The sequence below is a fragment of the Arachis ipaensis genome, chromosome B07 (genome assembly GCF_000816755.2).
Source record: "Arachis ipaensis cultivar K30076 chromosome B07, Araip1.1, whole genome shotgun sequence".
Lineage (NCBI taxonomy): Eukaryota > Viridiplantae > Streptophyta > Magnoliopsida > Fabales > Fabaceae > Arachis > Arachis ipaensis.
Window position 1 is genome coordinate 104467977 of NC_029791.2, and position 25102 is coordinate 104493078.

The following is a 25102-nucleotide window of genomic DNA, read 5'->3' on the forward strand; positions in this document are numbered from 1 at the left end:
AGGTATAGCAAATTGCTGTATCTATATAAAGCTAGGTTACTGTTGAATGAAATATTTAGCAAAATTTTAAAATAAACACACTTTATTTTCATTACGACAATTCTGTGTATGGGTATATAATAATAATACTTTCTTTTGTGGCCACTTGAAGCTAAGTATTTATATACTTTGCAATCATTAAAGAAAAGTTAATTTGTCAATTTTTTTTCATTAACGATAAATAGGCAAAAATCATGAACACAAACAAATATCTTTATAAAAAATATTCAATCAATATGTATATATATTTGTAAGCAAGTTCTCATTAGGTACTCTCTCAATTTTATTAAGTACTCTCGCAATTTTATTACTAACCTTACGCTCACGAATAACCTTAGAGGCCTTGTCCATTTCTTCCTCAAGGAGTTTAAGCTCTTCTATGCCCAGATCGTTCAGACAATCTCCCATCCTCTGCCTGTGCCATAGGCATAACAACTTGAACATATGAAAAGAAATTAAAAAAAATTAAAGAAGATGTTAAATACCTAATCTCCTGGCGAAGATTCCTGTTTACATCTTTCAGCTTCCTCAAGTTTTCTTGCATATGCTGAGAAAAAAAAGAGAAAAAAAACAACTGCCATTAAAAAATAAGTTTATCATATTACTTTAGTAATATATGTTTATTTTTACTTATAGTTATGATAAAAGCAGTTAGAGAGTAGTTTTTATCGAGAGTTATTTTAAAATTTTCATTAAAAAGAAAAATTTCTCCTAGGTATAATATTTGAAAATAATATTTTTTTCCTTGAAAAGACTGAATAGAGGAAGGACCTCATAGTGGGAGTTCCAGAGATCAATTCCTACGGTCATCTGATACTGATCGAAGAACTGCTTAGTTCTGAAAAAAGAAGACAGAGTGATAATTAATAAATCTAGGTATATAGGGGGTTTAGGGTTTGAAAGTGAAGTAATTAAGAATAAGAATACACACGCGATGGAGGGGCTAATGTACTCATGGAGTTTGCCAGTGCTAGAGAACATGATTATAGAAACCTTAGCATCGCAGAGAACGGTGAGTTCATTGGCCTTCTTGAAAAGTCCATTGCGTCGTTTGGAGTATGTGACTTGCCTGTTGGTAGTGTTCTCTATCCTCTTGATCTGGATCTTCCCTCGAGCCATCTCTTAACCTACCTGCTTCTGGATCCTTCCTTCTTTCCTGTGAATAGCTAGCTAGGTAATAAAGAAAGGGAGAAGGGAATGGAAATGGAACTAGTTTGATTAAAGAGGATGTGGGTGGTGGGTATTCAAAGAGAAGGGTGCATTGCCAGAAATGGAAGGCTCTTTGCCAAATTGACGAAAGGTGTTGCAGAGTTTGTTATAAGAGTCGTTACGGTGTTTGTGGTTTCATCGTCAATGTCATTCCATGTGCGCCACTTGGGACTGGAGGGCCCTTTACTTTCCGTCCTACTCCGTCACGGAACCTCTAACACACATACATCACATTACCCGTGATCCAACTCAAGTACTCAACCACCTTCTCATCTGTGATACGCCAGTTATATTAGGGCTTCATCATCATTACTATTACTTCTTTCTTCTCCCATTTAATTTCCTTCCTCGTTGAATAATCAAATTTTAATTACGCTTTAATGTTATCTATCATTGTTTCATATTTATTTATTCTATAATATACACACCAAAATTAATCATTAATATAAAATAAGTTAAACTATATATATTTATATACAAATATATCAAAATAATATTTTTACTATTTATTTCTCTAATATCACTCCTCTAAATGATGTTAGACAAAGGTTGCTAACAACATTTTCTTTTGTTGGGCGTTTAGAAGGAAAAAAAACACGCTTTTTTGTTTTGTTTTAGAAATTAGGATGCGGTGAAATTCAAATTATGAGATAGTTTTTATTGATATCTATGATACTTGCTCGGACTAATCTTAATCCAATTCGAATTGCATTCTTAGTTTTTGGTGCGTGAAAATATCTGTATAAACTAGTTTTCACATTGGAGAATTGCTTATGCAAATTTGAACTGCTTACCACTTAGACCAACTCTCGTTTTTTAAAAAACTAGTTAATGCAGGATGCTTTATTAAAAGTTTTTTTTTTCTCTTTGATCTGCTTTATTCAAAGTTTAAATATAACTTTGGAAAGCTTTGCTGGGTCATATACATGGCTTTTTGAAGGACTTTTTGATTGGGTTTTCACACCACAGAACTTTTTTGTATCCACTAAATTCTGTCATTTGAGAGGCTATTAGATCATGGGTCCAAAATTATAAAAAATAAAAGAAAAAGGACACGAGCGATTTTTCCATAACCAACATGATCATAGATACCTGTCCAATGTCCACTATAGATACCAAAATTCCAGATCAATTAATATCAATATTCAAATACTGTACTGTAAATATATTCTGAAAATATAATGAAATTATGAAATAAGAATAACTAAGAAAGTAAAAAGTGATGGATATTTCTTTACTCAAGCCCATAAAAGTAAGATTTTTTTTTATTATGCAACTGTTCTGGACAACAATGAATAGGGAGAATCCGATGACAATATGAAATCGTGTGTTACTAACGCTTATGCAAAGAGCAAGGTATGAAAATAACTCTAGGTCGACAAAGATAAATGTATATCCCAACGTAATGAATGCTCAACATATAAAACAGGAACACTATCAGTAGGTAAGACACTATCTCTATTGAGAGACTGACTTAAGTTTCAAAATCTCCTGACTCCGGAATCTCATAAGCCGCTCCAGCTGCTAGGTACTAACAGCAGCATTTGGATGAACATCAGTTGAACGTTGGCAACTGTATTTTCTGTCACGTTCAGAGGGAAACCTCCAACTTAAACCAAAGATATTATTTCCAGATGATATTTCTGAAAAATAAATTCCTTTATTCTCACGTTTAATTCTACTACTTCTATTTCTCAAATTATATTTATTTTTCTATTGTCAAATTAATTTCGTGTGTGCTGGGAGTACAAACTTTGTGCTTGCGCGGGGATTGTTATTTGATTTTACAACTTCTATATAATAATTTACTCTGTATTGATTCTAAAATATACAGGATTTGAGTATTCAGATTATATTTAAACAATAACTAAATTTAAAAATATAAGTACAAAATTTTATTTCTCAACTTAACAAATTAATTTGAAAATTAGTTAGGTAGTATTTTTTGTTATTACTATATAACAATTTCATAATATTTTGTTATGCATTAATTACTAATGAATAAAAGAAATATATATCAATATAATAAACTAAATAAATAACTATATGCAACAATTTATTCAAAACAAATGTGTTGTATAAAAAATATTTAAAAATTATATTTTTTATTTACTAATTATTGTATGTGAACAATAATAATCTTATATACGGTGTTAACTATTTGAAAACTAATATTAAGATACTATTGATAAAAATTGAATTATTAGATTAATCTACAAAAAATTTTGATAATGTTCAATGCATCAAATTCCTATTGTCAAATTTAATTATTAAACTAAGGTATATGAATTTGATATTAGTTTTCAATAACATGATCAAAAGTTAATTAAAAAAAATTGTATCAACATTTTATATTTATATTTATTATAAAATCCAAATAAGTAACTAACTTTTTGTATGATCATTCATAATAGATTTATTTCATAACAAAAAATAAAATGAGTTTAATAAAATATTGGTTTAATTACTTTATCAATCTCATAGTTTTACTGAATTTTCAATTAAATTCCTATACTTTATTTTTTTTCGATTGAGTCCTTAATTAAAAATTTGATAAACTTTAAAAAAATATATAAAAATCTAATTAAAAATTCAATAAAATTATAAAGACTACTCAAGTAATTAAACCTAAAATATTTTAATCATAAACTTTGAAATACCACCAAAGATGTTTGAAGTTTACATTTCTAATCAAATCATAGTTTTCCTATAGTTTAAAATACTACTCGCGCTACTTACGAATTGTGTACTCCTTCAACGGTAGTTTGTGCTAAGGATTTGTTCTAAATAAAACAGCAAATACATGTTTAAACTAAAATTCAAATATTTTAATATTGGCAACAATTCATCAAATGCAAGTAGATTGTATAAAAATTATAATAATATATTTTTGACATCTTATCCTATAAATATTATATATTTATGTAAATAAAAAACATTAAATTAATCTACCATTTCTATAATAGATAATTTTTTAAATTCCTAAGAATACTATTATTGGAGTACTATATGTCTCCTGATTATTAGAGTTGTTATTGATCATATTAAAAATATAACCAAACTTGATATATTATAACTCCACTTTCATTATCCAATTTCATGGTTCGATTTTATTGCTTACTACAAATACTATAATCAACTTGATTGAAATGCTTTAAAATTCGGCTACAAATATTACTAACTCACAGCTAAATAACTAATAATAACTTCACTTCATGTTCTTTTAAATATTTGATGTTATCACTAAATTACATTTTTTTTTTTAGAAAAAATTACTCTAAAAAACCATTAGAAAGATTTAATTATTAAAAAGGACCTTTAATACTAAAATTATTAAGAAGGACAAAGAAAAACAAAACAAAGGATCTGCTTATAGTCTTTTTTAAGAATACTCTTAAATTTCTTCCAAGATAAAGGAAGCTCTACATGAGAAAGTTTTAACTTCATCGCCATCTTTACTATAGTATTTACCACCGTATTTGATCCTTTTTTAATAATTTTAGTATTAAAGGTCCTTTTTAATAATTAAATCTTCCTAATAATCCTTTAGAATAATTTTTCTTTTTTTTTTTTTTTAATCTTTGCACCTCTAGTACTCCTAGTTGGGAAGAGATTGATTATGAACCTGAGTCAAAATTTTGTTTTAAACCAACAATCAACCCTTGAACAGTTTTCTTGGTGGAATTTCATTCTTGGTACTGGTCAAATTTCATAAAATACAACAGTCAAGCAAACAAAATAAACATGAAGTGATGATATACTGTCTTCATAAGCTAAGGAATTATATTAGTAGACAAATTTTGATTTTGCTAACAAAGGACAAAAGAAATTAATGTACCAATAATATCACACTATCACAAAAAAAAATGTAATATATGCATTTAGATAAGAAATTCAATCTTGCACGAAAACTAAATGCATAAAACACAAATCAAGAGGGACAAGAAAATTATATTGCCAAACCATGTTATTCTCCCATTAATAACAAGAAACCAAACTATTTTTTTCTCCTAATCTTTCAGCATTTTCTTCTGACACTTAAAAACTACCAAAACCTCTTGAAGATAAGCACAAACTGAACAAAACAAAGATCTTTAACCATTTTCAAAATTAAAACTTTAACATTGAGTAGATATATAATGTCACGTACAAGAGAGAACAATATAAGTTTCAAGGATATACTGAACACACTAGAGATTATACAAAAGTTAACTACCACACCTTAGTTGACAACCTATCTCCCCAAAACCTTTATTACTGCAAGGACATCTCCTGATAGCTAAATTTAAGATGAATGTTGATTAAAAAACAATTGCAAAATAAGATAATTCAAAGGGAGTTGGCTATGATCAAAAGTAGCTGCTAGAGGGAGAAAGAAACAAAGTACTAGGTTAAAACAAAAGTGAGAGCATGCATAAGTGTTAAAAATCTTCAATATATAAATTCTAAAATCACAGTGATGCCATTTCATTAGAGCATCACATGTTTAAGCTTAATATATTTAAATGATGAAGTACATATCTTTATAGTTACTAAAATAGATTTTAAGCTTCAATTACATGTTTAAAACAAACAAAAAATACATAAAAAATAATGAAAAACAGCAAAAGGAAACAAATTATTAATTATACATTCATGAAAACAAACCAAACTACGAATAAATAGTAAAATGTGAACTAAAATGGCAAAGACAACTCAGAAACTACCTCACGGGGCCAAGAAACATAAAATTATTCATGTTAAATGATATCCAAAAGAGCAAATCTAAATGTAGAACACTAAATATCAAATAACATCTCATGAAAGGACTAAAAACGCAGTATGAATTCAGGGTGCTGAGTGTGAGTGGTGCTGGGGTGAGTACCGAAGGTATAAGACTATAAGTTATAATAAACTTGGAAGAATTCCATAAAAGCTAAAATTTGTCAGCAGGCACAACAAAATGGGTATAGCTCTCATGGAGCAGTTTGAGCATTTGCATTCCCATGCAACAATACTTGAAGGAACAATAACAATCAATTTTCACCTCACAATCTTGCAATAACAACCTCCAATATGCACTACTATTACAACATCCATTTCTAGTATCTATAAAATAAGAAAGAAAGAAAATTAATAGTTCAAAATGAAACATTGGTAAAAAGGGCATATTCTGATTCAAATTAATAATATTAGTTATGCATATTCTGATTTAGAAAGAAGCATCAAAATCATAAGATTTTCAAAGGCAAAATAGAATGATTTTCTTAATTAAACTACATTGCAACAATGTCATTAATCAAAACAGCATAGAATGATTTACTTAAAAAATACTCATTTAAAAATGCTTATTAAAGCAAATCGTTGAAGGGCCTTAAGAAACACTAATATTATTCCCTATTGGAATGCTTTACTTACAATGATAACTATATGTCATAATGGAATAAATCAAGCTTCTTCTATTTAAACTCAAACATGCATTTAGCCATTAACTTGTTAGTTATGCTCTGCTATTTTATTTATAGTTGTCATTTTTATACATAACCACAACAAAGCGCCAACTTGAACACTACAAAATGGACAATTACAATCACATTTAAACATCATCAATGTATATATCTTGAGACAAATAAAACCAAAATGTAAATAAATGAAACACATAAGAATTAAAAATCAACTAAGAGAGTTTGTACGTACTCTATCAATTAATCCATTAAAATCAGCATTAATCCATGTAATGATTAAAATCTTGTACCATGTCAAATCGCCATATAATTCTTCTGGAAACTGTGTCTGGCTATGATGCCTTTGCTATTTGATTAAATCAAGATTATTCTATTTCTCAACTTCATTTTCTTTCCCATTATAAAAAAAATACAAACTTCTTTCAAAAGTTATGAACTTTTTAAACTATAGTTGCCAACTATTTGTTTTTCAGTGATCATTTAGTAGAAATTTGGATGCTAACCAATGAAGTACTTCATAATTCACAGATTCATTAATTGAAATGTTTGAAAAATTCTTTCCTCATGTTACCTGCTAATTCTTGAATGCACTTTCATTTGTAACAAATCACTACAGATATGTTCCTAAGAGATGAAGATTCCTGAAAAAAATATGAAAAAAAAGAAAAGAAAAAGAGAAGTAGATTAAACATAAATACATAATTTCTAAAAAATAATTCAACTTTGCAGATCTATTGAATGGAAATAAATTTGTACTCCTCTCTAGATGTTCTGCACATATACCACCCAAAGTGTTACATATTGTTCATTCTTATAACATCCCCAATAAATATAGCAAATTATGCAGCTATGAAAATTGTTTTTCACGTCAATCATAAGCTTCATAGTTCATAATAAGGAGAAATCAAGGGCTTCCCGATTTGATCATGTAATGACATAAATAGTGATTAAAAGCAAGAAATGTCTAAGACTAACCAAATGCTATATCACAAAACAAAAATCAATATTTGAAGTAGAACAACTTCACATGTTACTTAAGTCTTGAATTGGAGAAAGTTCCTTTTGCAATATCAAAATTCAAAAGTGCACCAACAGCATGCTTTAAGAAAAGAGATCAATTTGATTGACAATAAATCATTCAAAATATGGTTCTTAATGCCAGCAATATGTGTTCTGTAGTTTCTTTTATTCCTCTTTAGATGTTCCGTCCATATACCATCCAAACTTACCAAAACAAAAAAAAAAGCCTATAAGGCGTAAGATTTGATAACCCACAATGCTAAATTTATATAGACCAAAGCTACAGATGAAACGATAAGGGACAATAAACTCACCACTGGGTTTATTATAAGCTAAATACATATAAATTCTTAATTTACCAATTTTATAGGAGCAGGGGAATAAGAATGGATGAGCTTATTCCTGGGATCTTTGAATCCCATCACACTTTATCTGAACTCTAGCACCCTACCATATATCACTATTTCATGTAGGCTAAATTTTAAAGCATTAGAAAAATACAAATCCAAGATTTGTCGAGGCAAAGCTTAATGAATGCAATTAACAAAACTCAACTGATAAATTAACAAAACCCAACTGATCAATTAAGAATCCCTAACAATGTGATGGTGGATGCATTTCCAAAACACAACTCCATTTTAGTGTTGCATCTAATTTGTCAAAATGAAATGGAAATAACATACAAAGGTTTATTAATTGGTACTCAAATTATATCATTTCAAAACTCAAATTAAATTGTTTATTAATTTTATAAAGCAGTTAATAAATAAAATGTAACTTCTCAAATGAAAATTAGAAATTTAGCACTCAAAAACCCCAAAAGTGCCATTGAAAATAACAGATCGGCAAAACATTTGTATCTAACCTGAGTTGGGGCAGTTGTATTACGCTTGATATTATAATGTTCTTCAAAGACCATAAATAATAAGATCTTGAAGCTTGTAGGTTCTAATCATAATATTTAAGAATTAAGATCTCCGATTTTATTAAGTAAAACAGAAAGGGTATGCATGATCTGCAGGAGAACAAATTTTGACCAAATGAAGAACAAAAATAAAAGATGAAAAACTGAGCAGCTACACTAATCTTAAATTAGTTGTAAAACACAAACAAAAAACCTTGAAAATATTATCTCTTACAGAATTATTTTTTGCATTACTTGATGATCTTCATTACTGAAAATTATCTTTTAGAATTTCCAAAAACAAATCCTTTTTACTCAAATCAATTCCAGCTAATAAATTAAGAACTCGAAACATCTTTCGAGAAAATTTATATTGGCATATGTGAAGTGTTAGTGATGAGAGGATTGACATACCAAATGAAAGAATTTCTAACAATGTGATGGTGGGTGCAAATCCAGAATACGTAAATATATTTTAGTCTTGGATCCAATTAGTTAAAATGAAATGGATATAACATACAAATTTTTATTCTTTCTTCTCTATATGTTATTCAATAAGGGCTGTTGACTGCAGGCCTCAAACCCAAATAAATAGAAATATCAAGAGTACCGAAGAGGATAGAAAAAAGTATAACAAAATTTAATCAAAATCCAAAAATGAAATGATAGAATAATACCTTTGGGGAGCTTTGATATGATTCATTTTCAACTGCATCTGACTGGATAGAGTAAGCTGGTGGAAACTCATTCTGATGCTTTGAGAGAGTGACTTCAAACCACCAAAAGCTTGTCTGTGTGCTCCCCTCTTTTGTCGCATCATTCCATAGGTGTCATTGGCAAGGATAGGAAAATGCTGCCAGCTCCACCATTGCCAACATCGACATCTCCTAATCTCTCTTCTTCAAGTGCGGCAGACCATTCTGCCACTACGCCCTTCCAGAGATGCCATTGAGACGTTGCCCTGTCTGGTGCTTCTGGCTGCCCTGTAAGCTATCCAACAACAAAAATAAATAAACAACTATCAAATGCACAAGTTAAATTTTATCCATAATCCATTATCATTTGATCAGAGGACAGATCAGAAATTCTCAATTTTAATAGTATTATTATATATAGTCAAGGATATGAATTTTAAAAGACAGATCTCAAAACACGATTTTAGATGAATAGTTGAGAGAATGTATGAGCTTTAGAAGTGAATACTACCATATGTGCTTTTGGTCACGAAAGTCATTATCACTATTATAACACTGGAAATACATGTATCTTAGTATCTGATAAAAATCACTTTAATCTGACAAAAATACATGTATCAGCCATTAATAACTTCGGGTTCTCCTTCTTAAGGACCCTCAACAGACACTGCAGAACAATTTAATGTTTACATAAAGTTAATCTAAAAAGAGGTCAATTCATGGAAGAATAAAACACACACCACATCAGGCAACAAAGAAAAGATGGAAAATTAAAAATACATGGAGAACATATGTAGATTGCATCAACATTCTCAAAAACAAAGCTCATTTACTCTGATTCAATCCCAATTTCAAGGAATACAACAATTTTCACTATATATATGTAAGTTCAGAGCCTTACATAGTAATATTAGATGAAAGACTCATATCCAAGAGATTGAAAACCGATATCACAGCAAACAGTCCTTAAAACAATTATACTGGTGGTTCTCTGGCTTTTGATTGCAGTTAAGTAAAGGGAAGCAATTAATTATTTTTTCTGTGGCCAATGATATTAAAAGGAATTATATATTTTACATGTAAAAGTATATATATCGATATTTGAATTGCATCCAGGACCTAATCAGCAATATTTAAGCTACATTGAATAAGTGGCTGATGAACAATCACAATGATAATACGGTTTAATAATCAAACACAGCTCGATTCCACAATCATGAATATTCTTTCCTAAAAAAATGAAGAAAACCACACACAAAGAAATATGCAATTAAAATTCACAATTCAGCTCAAGCTCGAGGTTTCACAAAGAAAAAGCAAAAGAATAGCATTTCAATGCAGTGAAAGTGAGGAGAGTGTGCGATGAGAAAAACCTTCTGAAGACAAAAACCTTCAGAATTCTTGTTGAAAGTTGAGGGGAGCTCCAGTGATGGGGTGTTACCCATATTTATTATACGGGGTTATGATGAACATCCTATCCTTGCTGTGCTGCTTCTTCCCCACTCTGCCGCCTCTGAAATCACCGTGAAAGCTCTGTTCGCCTCTGCTCCTGAAGCTTGCTTCTCCTCCTCCGTCTCCTCTTCTCTTAGATCTTCCACTCCTCTTCATGATTTTCAACTCTCTCACCTGTGACTTGTCCAATACTTCTACCACGTCCTCGTTATGGACGAAGAAGACGATAAGAGAAAATCAACCAGAGAGAGAGCAAGAGAAAGAAAGAAGAGAAAGAGAGAGTGAAAAAAATCGAGGAAAGATTTGATTTTTATCCAAAAGGGGCGCCCACCGGTGAGATATGACTATCTGAGACTGAGGTAAACCTTGCTTTGAATAATAATAATAATAAATAAGAGTCAAATCATTATTTTAAAATTAGACATTTTAGTTTTTAAGAAAAATTAATACATAGGTCAATTTTTAAGATTTTATTCTGACAAATAAATTAGTTTTTAGTTCATTTTTCGACAAAATAATTAGCCAATTCCAAAGATTTAAAAAATGGACATTTTAGTCCCCAATAAAAATTAGTGTACAAATCAATCCCCAATTTTTTTTCCATTAGATAAAATAGTCCTCTGTCCAAAAATAAAATAAAATAAAATAATTATTATTATTAATTGTATATTATATTTTTTAATACAAACATATTTTTTTTTACATAGGACATCTTTTAATTATATTAGGGTTAAGTATGATTTTGGTCCTCAACGTAGAGGTCAAAAATCGATTTCGTCCCCGACCCTTTTTTCGCTACAAAATGGTCCCTAAGGTTTCAGTTTGTTTTAAAATCGTCCTTTTTACTAATTTTATTTTTTTATTACTAAATTACCTTTTATTAAAAAATTATAAAATAAAATAAAAAAAAAGAAAGAAAGCCACGGGAGGGAGAAAGAGAAGGGGGGAGAGAAGGGAGAAAGAGAATGGGGGGAGGGAGAATCAGGGGGAAGGGGAGACCGTACCGTTGTATCGCCGCACCGTCGTACCACCGCACCGCTTTATCACCGTACTGCCGTTGCCACTTGCGCGCCACTTGCCGTTTCTGTTCCTCCTCCTTCTCCGCCACTGCTCTATTGCTACCGTCAGCTTCTGCTTCTGCTTCGGCTTTGGCTTCGGCTTCCGATTCTGCTTCTGTATCTGGATCTGCTTCTTCTTCTGTTTCTGCGTCTGTGTCTGCTTTTGTTTCTGCTTTGCTTCAACTTCTGATTCTACTTTTGATTTTGATATTGATTTGTTATTTTTCTGATTTTATTGTTATTGTGTGTTGATTTTGTTTTTAAATTTGATGTTGTTAGTTTCTGCATTTGAATAATCTTGAATCTGATTATTGGTATTTTGTGGGAGTAAAGGAGGTGGTGGTGGTTCTACTTCTGGTTCTGCGTTTTGGGGAAGAAGGGGAAAGGGCATTTTCGTCCAAAGGACGATTTTAAAACAAACTGAAACCTTGGAGACCATTTTGTAGCGAAAAAAAGGCTGAGGACGAAATCGATTTTCGGCCTCTACGTTGGGAACCAAAATCGTACTTAACCCATTATATTAAATACAAAAATATCAAATGGTTTTAACCTTGAATTTTTTGTAGAATAATCTCTAATAATTTTATTGATTATTATTATTATTATTATTATTATTATTATTGAGTGACTATATATATAAAAAAGAATCTAATAAATAAATTTATCATTATTTTGTTATTATTATTTTATTTTATTTTATTTTTGTACGGAGGACTGTTATGTCTAACGGAGAGAAACGTTGGGGATTGATTTGTATATTAATTTTTTTGGAGACTAAAATGTCCGTTTTTAAAGTTTTTGGAGACTTATCTAGGTAATTACTCTGCCGGAAAATGAACCGAGGACTGATTTGTCTGCCGGAGTAAAATATTGGGAATTGATCTATGTATTAATTTTTCTTGGGGACTAAAATGTCCAATTTTAAAATCCTTAAAATCCGATTTGGGTAATTACTCAAACTTATATAACAAAACAGTAAAAAGATCAATGCACATAGGATAAAGTTAAAAATAATTTGATGCATGAGTATGTAATAAGAAAATGGAAAAATTATGGGAAGCTAAGCATAATTCTAATTGTATAGAGTATGTATATGTTAGGTGAGATCTTAGACTAATCAAGGATTCAATTTATAACTCACTTAGCCTTATATATATATCCTCACCTTTGCCTTAGCCCCATTACAACCTTGAAAAAGACCTCATGATGTTTGCATGTGTACATTAAATATTTGTTGATTGGTTAGATGAAGAACAAAGTTTTAGAAAGCATGGCTAGAAAAGAATAGAGTGATTAACCCCAAACACTGAGTGATTAGAGAGTAAACACAAATCCAGTGAGGGTTCAATAGCTCATTTCCATATATCCATGTTTAATTATTAATTGTCTTGCAAGTTTGTAAAATCTTTTGATTAACTCAACTCAATTGTGAATATGTTTTGGCATGGGTTATACATATATGTTTCCTTGAAGAATTTAACTCAATTTGACCACATGTAAGCTTTATATATATAAGTGGATAGTATAACTCAATTAGAATTGCATGATTCATTTAGGTAGCTTGCATTTAGAATAGATTACATTGCATAAGATTCCACCATTCTACTCTTCTCTTTTCTCTTGGATTTAGCATGAGGACATGCTAATGTTTAAGTGTGGGGAGGTTGATAAACCCCTATTTTATGATTTATCTTGTGCTCAATTAAGTGTTTTTATCAATCCTTCACCCACTTATTCATAAGAAATGGCATGGTTTTACAATTCCTTCCTTATTCTATGATATATGTGAAAACATGTTTCCTATGCCTTAAAAATAATTATTTTAATTATCCTTTATTGCCATTCGATGCCGTGATCTGTGTGTTAAGTATTTTCAGGCTTCATAGGGCAGAAATAGCTTAGAGGACAGAAAGGAAACACGCAAAAATGGCAGCGACGCGCACGCATGGATGACGCGGACGCGTGCCTGGCGCAGAGCACAAACGACGTGTATGCGTGACTGACGCATACGCGTGGCAAGAAAAATCTCCAAACGACGCGCACGCGTGATCCACGCCACGTGCAGGAAATTGCAGAAAACGCTCCCAGCGATTTCTGGACCCATTTTCGGCCTAAATCCAAGCCCAGAAACACAAAATAAAGGCTGGAGAATGGGGGAATCAGAAAGAGACATTCGTACGACATTCATACAACATTCATTATTCATAATTTGAGGTTTTAGATGTAGTTTTAGAGAGAGAGATGTTCTCTCCTCTCTCTTAGGTTTTAGAATTAGGATTTCTCTTAGAGTATGTTTATTTTCTTCATTCCAAGTTCAATGTTCCTTTAATTTATGTTTCTCTTCTACTTTTATTTACTCTAATACTTTTACTTGTTAATTACTTATGTTGCCAAATTGGCTTATGAACTCTTCATGTTAGATTTGAATTTATGTTTAAATGCAATATTGAGGTATTTCAGATTTATGATTGCTTTCTTCTATTTATGATATAAATAATTTAGATTTCTTCCCCCTTTGCTTTGGTTGAGTAATTGGTGACACTTGAGTTGTCAAACTCAGCGGTTTATTGAAAATTGGGAATTGCTGATTGATTTGGATCCCTCTAAAGCTAGTCTTTCCATAGGAGTTGATTAGGACTTGAGGAATCAAGTTGATTAGTCCACTTGAATTTCCTTTATTTAGTAAGGGTTAACTAAGTGGGAGCAATAAATAATTCTCATCGCACCTGATAAGGATAACTAGGATGGAATTTCCAGTTCTCATACCTTGCAATGGTTTTCATGATAATTAATTTACTTTATTATTAATTTATTTTTCTTGTCATTTATATTACTTGTTCCTTATTTCAAAAACCAAAAAATATACCTTTTTTCATAACTAATAATAAATCACACCTCCCTACAATTCCTTGAGAGACGACCCGAGGTTTAAATACTTCGGTTATAAATTTTATTGGGTTTTGTTACTTGTGACAACCAAACTTTTGTACGAAAGGATTCTCTGTTGGTTTAGAAACTATACTTACAACGCGGTTATTCTTATGAAATTCTTTACCGGCAGAAATCAGTTCGTCAATAAACCTTAGGACTGTCGTAACTTCTGATTAGCCTTTGCTTTACGGGTAGAGGTAAGGCTTAGGGTAATTGGGGTGTTACATTATGTCTCTGAGTAATGATGTTTAAAGTGGAGAGTAATTGCATACCTGATGTTTTGATACTCATTTTAATGTCATTTATGGCTAGCTGATCTTATGACATTTTATGGCCAAGTTATAACTTGTAACTGATGTATAACAGTTATATCACAGCTTCCAAGCTTGCCTGGTGGTATTTTTGATGAAACAGATTGAGCTTTTAGAGAATGAGTTATAACCTGGCAATTTTATAAGGGTAAGGAGCCCTCAGTTTAATGTGTTTTATTAAAAAGTATTGAGAACAAATAAATGCAATAGTTGTATTTTTATTAAAAAAAAGAAAAAGGAAAATGAAGGGTCTTGTCATTTAAAATTTTGTTCAGTTTCCAATGATCTTTTATTACCGTTGGCTTTGGGAAACAATGGCTTTGATTTGCTTGGAACTGAATGGGTTTTATTAAATGTTTGTTAAAGTATTTTGAAATCCTAGAAGTTTTTATTAAAGCTAGTTTACTGTTATTGAAACGGGTTTTTTGAAGATCAAGGGATGAGTAAAAGATGTTAGTTTTTACTCTCATTTGTTTTTCTAATTTTGTTTCCTCGCTTGCTTCCTTTCTGTTCTTGGGTAACAATGGGTGAGAAAAAGGGAAGGGGTCTGCTGAAAGTTGATGATAATGGGTTGTATAATTAGGTGAATGAGGACGTTAAGATTCGTGGGTCTCTATTTACTAATAAGGATAGTATGAGTGAAATAGATGTTTCCAAGATAGTGAGGTGTGGGTTTCAAATAGAATTACTGCCATGCACGAGGGCTGAGTGTGTTTTTCATAGAAAGAAGGACTTTGAAAATTTTTATATGTTTAGTTGCGTTCTTGAAGAACTGCATGTGAAAGTGCCATTTACAATGTTTGATTGTGATATCTTGGAATAACATAACTGTGCTCCATCTCATCTCCATCCTAATGGTTGGCCTTTTTTAGATTTTGATAGAATTTTTTGGAGATAAAACCATCTCTTAAACTGTTTTTCTCTTTGTTTTAAGCTAAATGGGTTTAGAATGGGATCTGGGTGAATTTGAATAGTGCCCCATATTTTTTGGTTTTCAAATTGTATAAGTCGTTCTTTAAGGATTTTAAGAAAATATTTTTGAAAGTGAAGTCGGTGGATGAGGATTTTCTGTTTTATTTAGATGAGCATTTAGGGAAAAAATTCCCGATGTATTGGTGCGCACAGCCACAACATATACTTGGTCCAGAGTAGATTACTCCTCGGAATGAGTGTATAACAGGGTATCTTGTTAAGGTTGTTGATAAAGAGGATTTGATCTTTGTTTTGACTTGCTTCCATGGAAGGAAGATAGATCATTGGTGGTGAATTATCTCGGTGAGAGTGTGTTAAGTTGTTTGTTTAGTATATTGTTAGTTTTGCTATCTGTTTGATATTGTTTTGTTTTGGTTTGTAGGTGGAAAGTATCCTAGAGTATCGGCCGTGAGTTTGAGAGCTCAGCTGAAGACAAAGAATTTTGAAGGGTCCTCTTCTAACCCTGAGAAAATGGATAGGGAAGGCGAGGTTAACCAACCACCTCCTAAAAAGAAAAACTTTGTTTTTAAGAAAAGGAAAGCCGATGTAATTAATTTGGGTAATGATATTGATAAACCACTATTTTATGGTTTATCTTGTGCTAATTTGAGTGGTTTTTATCAATTTTTTGCTCACTTATCCATATAAATTGCATGGTTTTACAATTCCTTCCTAATTCTGTGATATAGTTGAAAACATATTTCTTGGGCCTTTAAACTGTCAAATTTTATTATCCTTTATTACTATTCCATGCTGTGATCTGTGTGTTCAGTGTTTTCAGGCTTTATAGGGCAGGAATGGCTTAGAGGATGGAAAGGAAACATGCAAAAGTGGAAGGAATGCGAAAAATGAAGTTTTGAGAAGCTGGCAGTGACGTGCACGCATAGGCGACGCGCACGCGCGACAAGGAATATCGCCAAACAACGCGCACACGTGACCTACGCGTACACATGACATGCGCCACGTGCAGAAAGTTGCAGAAAGCGCAGGGAGCGATTTCTGGGCTCCTTTTTGGCCCAATTCCAAGTCCGAGAACACAGAATAAAGGCTGCAGAATGGGGGAATAACACATCATTCGATCATTATTCATTCATTCATCAATTTACACACAATGTAGGTTTTAGATGTAGTTTCTAGAGAGAGAGGCTTTCTCCGCTCTCTAGGTTTTAGGATTTCTCTTAGTTTTAGGTTTATTTCTTCTCAATTCCAGGTTCAATGTTCCTTTAATTTAGTTTCTCTTCTACTTTTAATTGTCTTAGCATTCTAGTTTATTTATCTTTCTAATTGAATTTATAAACTCCATGTTAGATTTGATTTTATATTTAATGCAATTTGAGGTATTTCATGTTTATTGCTTCTTCCTTTATTGGTTATCATTGATCTTGCAATTGTTGGCTTTAGATCTTATATTCTATTATTACTTTTCTGTGCTTTTATTTTGTGCCTACCAAGTTGATGAGGGAAAAACAGTTCCACACAAACTCACCGGCAAGTATACCGGGTCACATCAAGTAGTAATAACTCACAAGAGTGAGGTCGATCCCACATGGATTGATGGATTGAGCAACTTTAGTATGGTGATGAATTTAGTTAAGCGAATATTTAGTGGTTTTGGTGAAATTCGATTTACAATAACTAAATTGCAAGTAAACTAAAGTGCAAAATGAAAATTGGCAGAATCTTAAAGTGCAGAAGAGGTAAATTGCATAAACTTAAAGTGCAAGAAATTAAAAGAGCTGAAACTTAAATTGCAAGAAAAGTAAATAACTGAAACTTAAAGTGCAAGTAATTTAAATTGCTGAATCTAAACTGCTGAGAAACTTAAAATGCATGAATATTAAAAGGGATTGGGTATTGGAAATCAAAACAGAACTGGAAAATGTAAATTGCAGTGAATTAGAGAACTCTTAGATGAAGAAATGCAGAGAATAGATCAATCAGGATTTTAATACCAAAACAGAAATGAAGAATTTGTAGAAGAAGATAAAACAGAAAGAAACTTAGATCAAAGAGAAATTGACAATTGCAAAAGAATAACGAAAACAGAAAGAAATTTAGATCTCAATTACTCACTTATCAAAATAGGAAAAAGAAATTGCAGAGAAAGTAAAAACAGAAGGAAGAATTCAGATCAGATCTCCAATTCATCAAACTAGAAACATGAAAATTAAAAGAAAACTCCAAGATGAAGAAATTCAGGAGATTTCTTCAATCCGAAGTCAAAAGACCCAAAACAGAAAGTAACAGTTGTGGAAAAGAGAAAGCAAAACAGAAAGGAAAATTTAGATCTGATCTCTATTCTAAAATTCTAAAATAAAAACTAAAAGAGAGCTCCCGTGAAATCAAATTTTCTTCTATTTATACACTTTCCACTTGTGGCATCCAGTACTTGGAGTGGGCTTTTTGGCCTATGAAGAAGTGGATCAAAATGGCTCCTCATTGCTGCTTTCAGGGGAACGTTGCATTCTCAAAGTGAGCGCAGCGTTCATTCATCCACGCGTACGCGTCTCTGACGTGTGCACGTCGTTTTGCCTTTTTGCTCATCGATGCGTGCGCATCATGTATGCGTGCGCGTCACTGTCAGTCTTTAGCTCCAAACATGCTCGCGCACCCCTTTCACGCGTACGAGTCATTGATAGCGTTAACTTAGTGAGCGCTACGTTGGCTTAGTGAACGCTGCCCACGCGTACGCGTCTTCCACGCGTGCGCGTGGGTAGCAAATAACAAGTCCATGCTTCAGCATCACTCACGCGTTCGCGTGATTCCTTCCAAATCCACCATCGACGCGTGCGCGTCGTTTCCAGAATTTTGCCTCCACTTTTAAATCTTGCCCGAAAACGCTGAGTAATCAAACATAGCGCTCTTTTTAAAATGAGCGCCAACCACTACCACGCGTACGCGTCATGCACGCGTACGCGTGGATCTTCAAAAATCCATTCCTGACGCGTAAACGTCCGTTACGCGTGTGCGTCACAAGTGAGCGTGGCGTTCATTATTTGAACGCAACGCTATACTGCATGGCTTCTTCTTTTCTTCATTTTCTCACCTGGAATTATCCAAACAAGCAATCAAAGTTTCACCAAAATCACAAGAATTTGCATCAATCATAATAATCACTTAGTTCTTGCATAAATCTCATGATTTTGTATAAAATAAATGATGTTTGATTGAATTAAAATAATCATGAAATTCCACTCCAACTACTAACTTATTGTGCAAGAAAGTGCATAAAATCTAATGAAACAAATGAAAAATGCTTGTGAAACTAGCATAAGATGACTTATCATCACAACACCAAACTTAAATCTTGCTTGTCCCCAAGCAAGCACTAAAACATGAGAAGAAATGAGAGAAAACAGAGAAGCCTATATGTCCTTATTTAGCAGGTAATTGAATTTGGTTCATAGGGTTTTATGCAGACAGAATGCAGCTCAATTATTATCAGCTTCCAATTAAGAAATGTCTCTTTGAGTGTTAACTAGAATTGCTGCTATAATGCCTTATTCTTTATTGATCCTTGTTAACTTTTTCTTTCTTTCTTTTGCTTCAAAAGCTTGTTTTTCAATTGTAGCTAAGTGTTGCAGAAGCTCTTTGGCTCAATTCAACACCTATTTACTACAGACACTTGGCTCACAATTCATCTTAAGACATTGATGCCCAGCACCTCTTTGGGTCACTAAATGCTTTGTAATTAGGTTGGTCTTGATGGTGGATTTTCGGTTGGTAATCCCAGATTAGTTAATCCAAGTTACCAAGTTTTAACATACTCTTCAGAACCTAATAATCCAAGCAGATCCTAATACAATAGCATCACAGGCATGTGTCCTAAGGTCCAAGCTATTGGTGTCTAGCTTTATTATCTGTTTCTTTCATTTTTTTTGTTGCCAATTCTTGGCTTTTCTTTCTTTCCTTTCTTGCTTTTTCTTTTTCCAAGGATGATTATTAATTGAAGGCTTTACAACAGCAACTAAGTTCACACTACAAGGGGACATCCTATCCTGCAGCTTTTATTTTTGAGCTTACTAACTAATCAAGCAATTACCACCATAGAACTTTATTATCATTCCTACCACATTGGACATTCACTTTCTGTTTTCAATATTTTCTCTTATTTATGCAGGGGAACAAGACATATATTTAAGTAGGATGAAAATGAAACAAACATTCTGGCTAGATCACTTAATTGAATAATAAAAGAAAAGACATAAGACAATGCAAAACTTATTCAAAACATAGACATGCAAAACATAAAATCTTAATCATAAAAACTGCATAACTTGGAAGGCATATCAATTTGTAGATATGCATCTTTCTCATTTATTAAAATTATGAAGGAACTCCACCACCTCTACTTTTTGTGCTTTTTTCCTTTGCTGGACTCTCCTTTCTTCTTTGGCTCCTGCTTCCTTTTCTTGTTTTTTCTTGGGGTTCTTCAACAGGGCATCTACGATCCCAAATGTGGTCTACCTGATCCCAGAGCCCAGCATCCTTCAACCCTTGTTCCATGTGTTCTATATTTTTCTGGGCTTTTGCTCTCTGATGGTTTACCAATTTTTGGCACTGAATAAATGGCTTGATCTCTCGGTTTACTATTGGCATGCCACAGACTACATAGTTTAACTTTGCTTGAGTTTCTATATCATACTCGATCCTGTCCATGTGCCTATGCTCTCCAATTGTGTGGTATATGTTCTTCCATTGATAAAGATTTTGGATATACTCCTCTTGCTTGGCTTGTTGTTGTGACAATTTGTCAAATGATTCTTGAAAGTGTGCCGACTGTTCCCTTTGCCAATCCAAAGTTCTTGCTTGAAATTATCTCTGTTGATCCAAAACCTTGAGCTGGAAGTTTTCTTGTTGTTCCATCATCTTCATCTCCCAATTTTCCTATTGCTCCTGGGCTTTCAAGTACTGCTCCTGTTGCCTCAAGTATTGCTCTTGTTGTTGCTCCTATGCTCTCATATATTGCTGAGACATTTTTTTAATGGCTCTTTGTATTTGGCTTAAGTCCATTGCACCTGAAGCTTGTCCCTCCTCCATTTGTGGTCTCCTTCTTCTTCCTTGGGATCTTCTCTCCTCTTGGGTGTCAGTGATGCCGTCTATTCTTTGCTTAGTGATTCTTCTGCCTCCCTTTACCCGATCTGTATCTGCATCTTCAAAGATTACCCCTACTCTGTTGCACAGCCTCAATATAGTGCTTGGGTGACTGACGGCAGGCAGAAGTATGACTAATTAAGAATTCAATATAGAAATAGCTTGTGAGTATAGTTCTTAACCAGCTAAAATCTGCCTCATCAATTTAGAAAGGTTGTCACAAAAGTTTAGAATAAAAATACTGGGAGTATGAATCCCAGGTCGTCTCCCAACAAGTTGACAAAAAGGGTGCTATCTTATTAATCAAGAGTTTTCTGGGTAATTTTGAGTTTGGGCAATCGGCAAATAAATAATTGTAAATTAAAGCAGTGCAAATTAAAAGAGATTTATAATATTCTAAATAAAAGGCCTTGACTGGGAAAATGATTAATTGGAAGTTCCATCCTTGTTGGAATACTCTCAAGTGTAGTATAAAGAGGTTGTTATTTTCACTTAGTTAATCCTTACTAAATAAAGAAAAGTCAAGTGATTGAGCTAACTCTTATTCGCAAATCCTAGTCCTCTCCCTTGGGAAGGTCTAGCGTTAGTAAATACAGAATTAGCCAACAACTTCCAATTTAACTAATCACTTGAGCATTCCAACTCAAGTGTCTCCTTTTAATCAACCCCCATGTCAAGTTAGGAATCTACTCCATTGACATGAGAATTACTTGCATAGAATTAAATAAGGAATAAAAGAAAGACATGATAGACAATAACTACAAATTAATTAAAAATAAAAGTAATCCTTTGCATTAAATAATTCTAAAAACAATCCAATTGTAACTCTAAACAAGAATTAAGAATATGGAATAATAAAAGAGTAAGAAAACAAACTAGAATAGTATCTTCAACGGAGGTGATGACCCTTCAATATCCAAAGCAAAAGCAATAAACTATGAAACTATGAATGTAAAGAAAACCTAGAGGAAGAGTAATTTCTCTATAGATTCAGATCTAAAACTAAAACTATGATAATGAGAATGTGTGTTGAGTCTCTGCATGTTCCCTGGCTCTAGTATGTGTTTCTGGGCCAAAAGTTGGGTCAAAACTCGGCCCGAAATCGCCCCCAACATTTTCTGTTATTTCTGCAGATCGCGCATGTCATGCGTATGCGTCAGTCACGCATGCACATCGCTGGTCGTTTTGGCGTGTCACGCGCACACGTCAGGCACGCGCACGCGGCACTGCAAATTTTTCCATATCGCGCGCTCGCGTGAGCCATGCGTGCACGTCGATGATCGCTGGTTATCTCCTTAGTTTCTTGTGTTCCTTCCATTTTTGCAAGCTTCCTCTCCATTCTCTAAGCCATTCCTGTCCTATAAAGCCTGAAACACTTAACACATGGATCACGGCATCGAATGGTATAAAGGAGAATTAAAATACACAAATTAAAGACTTCTAGGAAGCAAGTTTTCAACCATAGAACAAAACTAGGGAGAAATTGTAAAATCATGCAAATCATATGAATAAGTAGGTAAGGGCTTGATAAAAACCACTAAAATGAGCACAATTAGGCTTCTGTAGCTCTAGAAAATCCACTTCGAGTGCAAGAGGATCAGAATCCAACAGCATCTGTAGTCCTTTTTCAGTCTTTGAATCAGATTTTTGCTCAGGTCCATCAATTTCAACCAGAAAATACCTGAAATCACAAAAAAATACACAAACTCATAGTAAAGTCCAGAAATGTGATTTTTGCATAAAACTAACAAAAATATAATAAAAAGTAACTAAAACATACTAAAAACTATGTAAAAACAATGCCAAAAAGGGTATAAATTGTCCGCTCATCACAACACCAAACTTAAATTGTTGCTTGTTCCCAAGCAACTAAAAACAAAATAGGATAAAAAGAAGAGAATATACAATAAATTTCAAAAATATCAATGAAGATTAGTTTCAATTAGATGAGCGGGACTAGTAGCTTTTTGCTTCTGAACAGTTTTGGCATCTCACTTTATCCTTTGAAGTTCAGAATGATTGGCATCCATAGGAACTCAGAATTCAGATAGTGTTATTGATTCTCCTAGTTCAGTATGTTGATTCTTGAACACAGCTACTTTATGAGTCTTGGCCGTGACCTTAAGCACTTTGTCTTCCAGTATTACCACCGGATACATAAATTCCACAGACACATAAATGGGTGAACCTTTGCAGATTATGACTCAGATTTTCTAGAGTCCCCAGTTAGAGGTGCCAAGAGCTCTTAAGCATACTCTTTTTGCTTTGGACCACGAGTTTAACCGCTCAGTCTCAAGCTTTTCACTTGACACCTTCACGCCACAAGCACATGGTTAGGGACAACTTGATTTAGCCGCTTAGGCCAGGATTTTATTCCTTTGGGCCCTCCTATCCATTAATGCTCAAAGCCTTGGATCCTTTTTACCCTTGCCTTTTAGTTTAAAGGGTTACTGGCTTTTTCTGCTTGTTTTTTCTTTTTCTTTATCATTATTTATTTTTTTTTCACCATTTTTTTCGCAAGCTTTGCTTTTCACTGCTTTTTCTTGCTTCAAGAATCAATTTTATGATTTTTCAGATTATCAATAATATTTCTCTTTTTTCATTATTCTTTCAAAAGCCAACAATTTTAACATTCATAAACAACAAATTCAAAAATATGCACTGTTCAAGCATTCATTCAGAAAACAAAAAGTATTGCCACCATATCAAAATAATTAAGCTAATTTCAAGATAAAATTCGAAATTCATGTACTTCTTATTCTTTTGCAAATAAAAATATTTTTCATTTAAGAAAGGTGAAGGACTCATAGGACATTCATAGCTTTAAGACATAGACACTAGACACTAATGATCATATAATAAAGACACAAACATAGACAAAACATAAAGCATAAAATTCGAAAAACAGAAAAATAAGAACAAGGAAATTAAAGAACGGGTCCACCTTAGTGATGGCGGCTAGTTCTTCTTCTTGAAGATCTTATGGAGTGCTTGAGCTCCTCTATGTCTCTTCCTTGCCTTTGTTGCTCCTCCCTCATGGCCTTTTGGTCCTCTCTGATTTCATTGAGGATAATGGAGTGCTCTTGGTGCTCCATCCTTAGTTGCCCCATGTTGGAACTCAATTCTCCTAAGGAGGTGTTGATTTGCTCCCAATAGTTTTGTGGAGGAAAGTGCATCCCTTGAGGCATCTCAGGAATTTCTCGATGAGGAATTTCCTCATGCTCTTGTTGAGGTCCATGAGTGGGCTCTCTTGTTTGCTCCATCCTCTTCTTAGTGATGGGCTTGTCCTCATCAATGAGGATGTCTTCCTCTATGACAATTCCAGCTGAATTGCATAGGTTACAGATGAGATGAGGGAAGGCTAACCTTGCCAAAGTGGAGGGCTTGTCCGCCACCTTGTAGAGTTCTAGAGGTATGATTTCATGAACTTCTACTTCCTCTCCATTCATGATACTATGGATCATGATAGCCCGGTCTATTGTAACTTCAGACCGATTGCTAGTAGGAATGATAGAGCGTTGGATGAACTCCAACCATCCCCTAGCCACGGGTTTGAGGTCAAACCTTCTTAATTGAACCAGCTTGCCTCTTGAGTCTCTCTTCCATTGAGCTCCTTCCATACAGATGTCCATGAGAACTTGGTCCAACCTTTGATCAAAGTTGACCCTTCTAGTGAAAGGATGAGGATCTCCTCTCATCATTGGCAAGTTAAATGCCAACCTCACATTTTCTGGACTGAAATCCAAGTAATTCCCCCAAACCATTATGAGCCAATTCTTTGGGTTCGGATTCATACTTTGATCATGGTTCTTAGTGATCCATGCATTAGCATAGAACTCTTAAACCATTAAAATTCTGACTTATTGGATTGGGTTGGTGAGAGCTTTCCAACCTCTTCTTCGAATCTCACGTTGGATCTCCGGATATTCACTCCTTTTGAGCATGAAGGAGACTTTGGGAATCACCCTTTTCT

General features: G+C 33.1%; 1 protein-coding gene and 1 long non-coding RNA gene across 2 annotated transcripts in view; both read right to left on the reverse strand.

Annotated features, from left to right (window-relative positions):
• LOC107608010 (floral homeotic protein DEFICIENS) overlaps positions 1–1454 on the reverse strand; it is a 4643-nt gene extending 3189 nt beyond the window's left edge. The window contains exons 1-4 of the mRNA XM_016309903.2: positions 971–1454; positions 811–877; positions 525–586; positions 355–454 (exon numbers count right to left, since the gene is read on the reverse strand). Coding sequence (XP_016165389.1) covers positions 355–454; positions 525–586; positions 811–877; positions 971–1158 — 417 coding nt within the window. The 5' untranslated portion in view covers positions 1159–1454. The remainder of the gene's footprint in view (positions 1–354; positions 455–524; positions 587–810; positions 878–970) is intronic.
• LOC107610049 lies at positions 7006–11113 on the reverse strand. The gene is made up of 3 exons (XR_001613384.2): positions 10685–11113; positions 9294–9606; positions 7006–7333 (listed from the first exon to the last, which is right to left on the reverse strand). It is a non-coding gene; the product is annotated as an uncharacterized LOC107610049 (long non-coding RNA).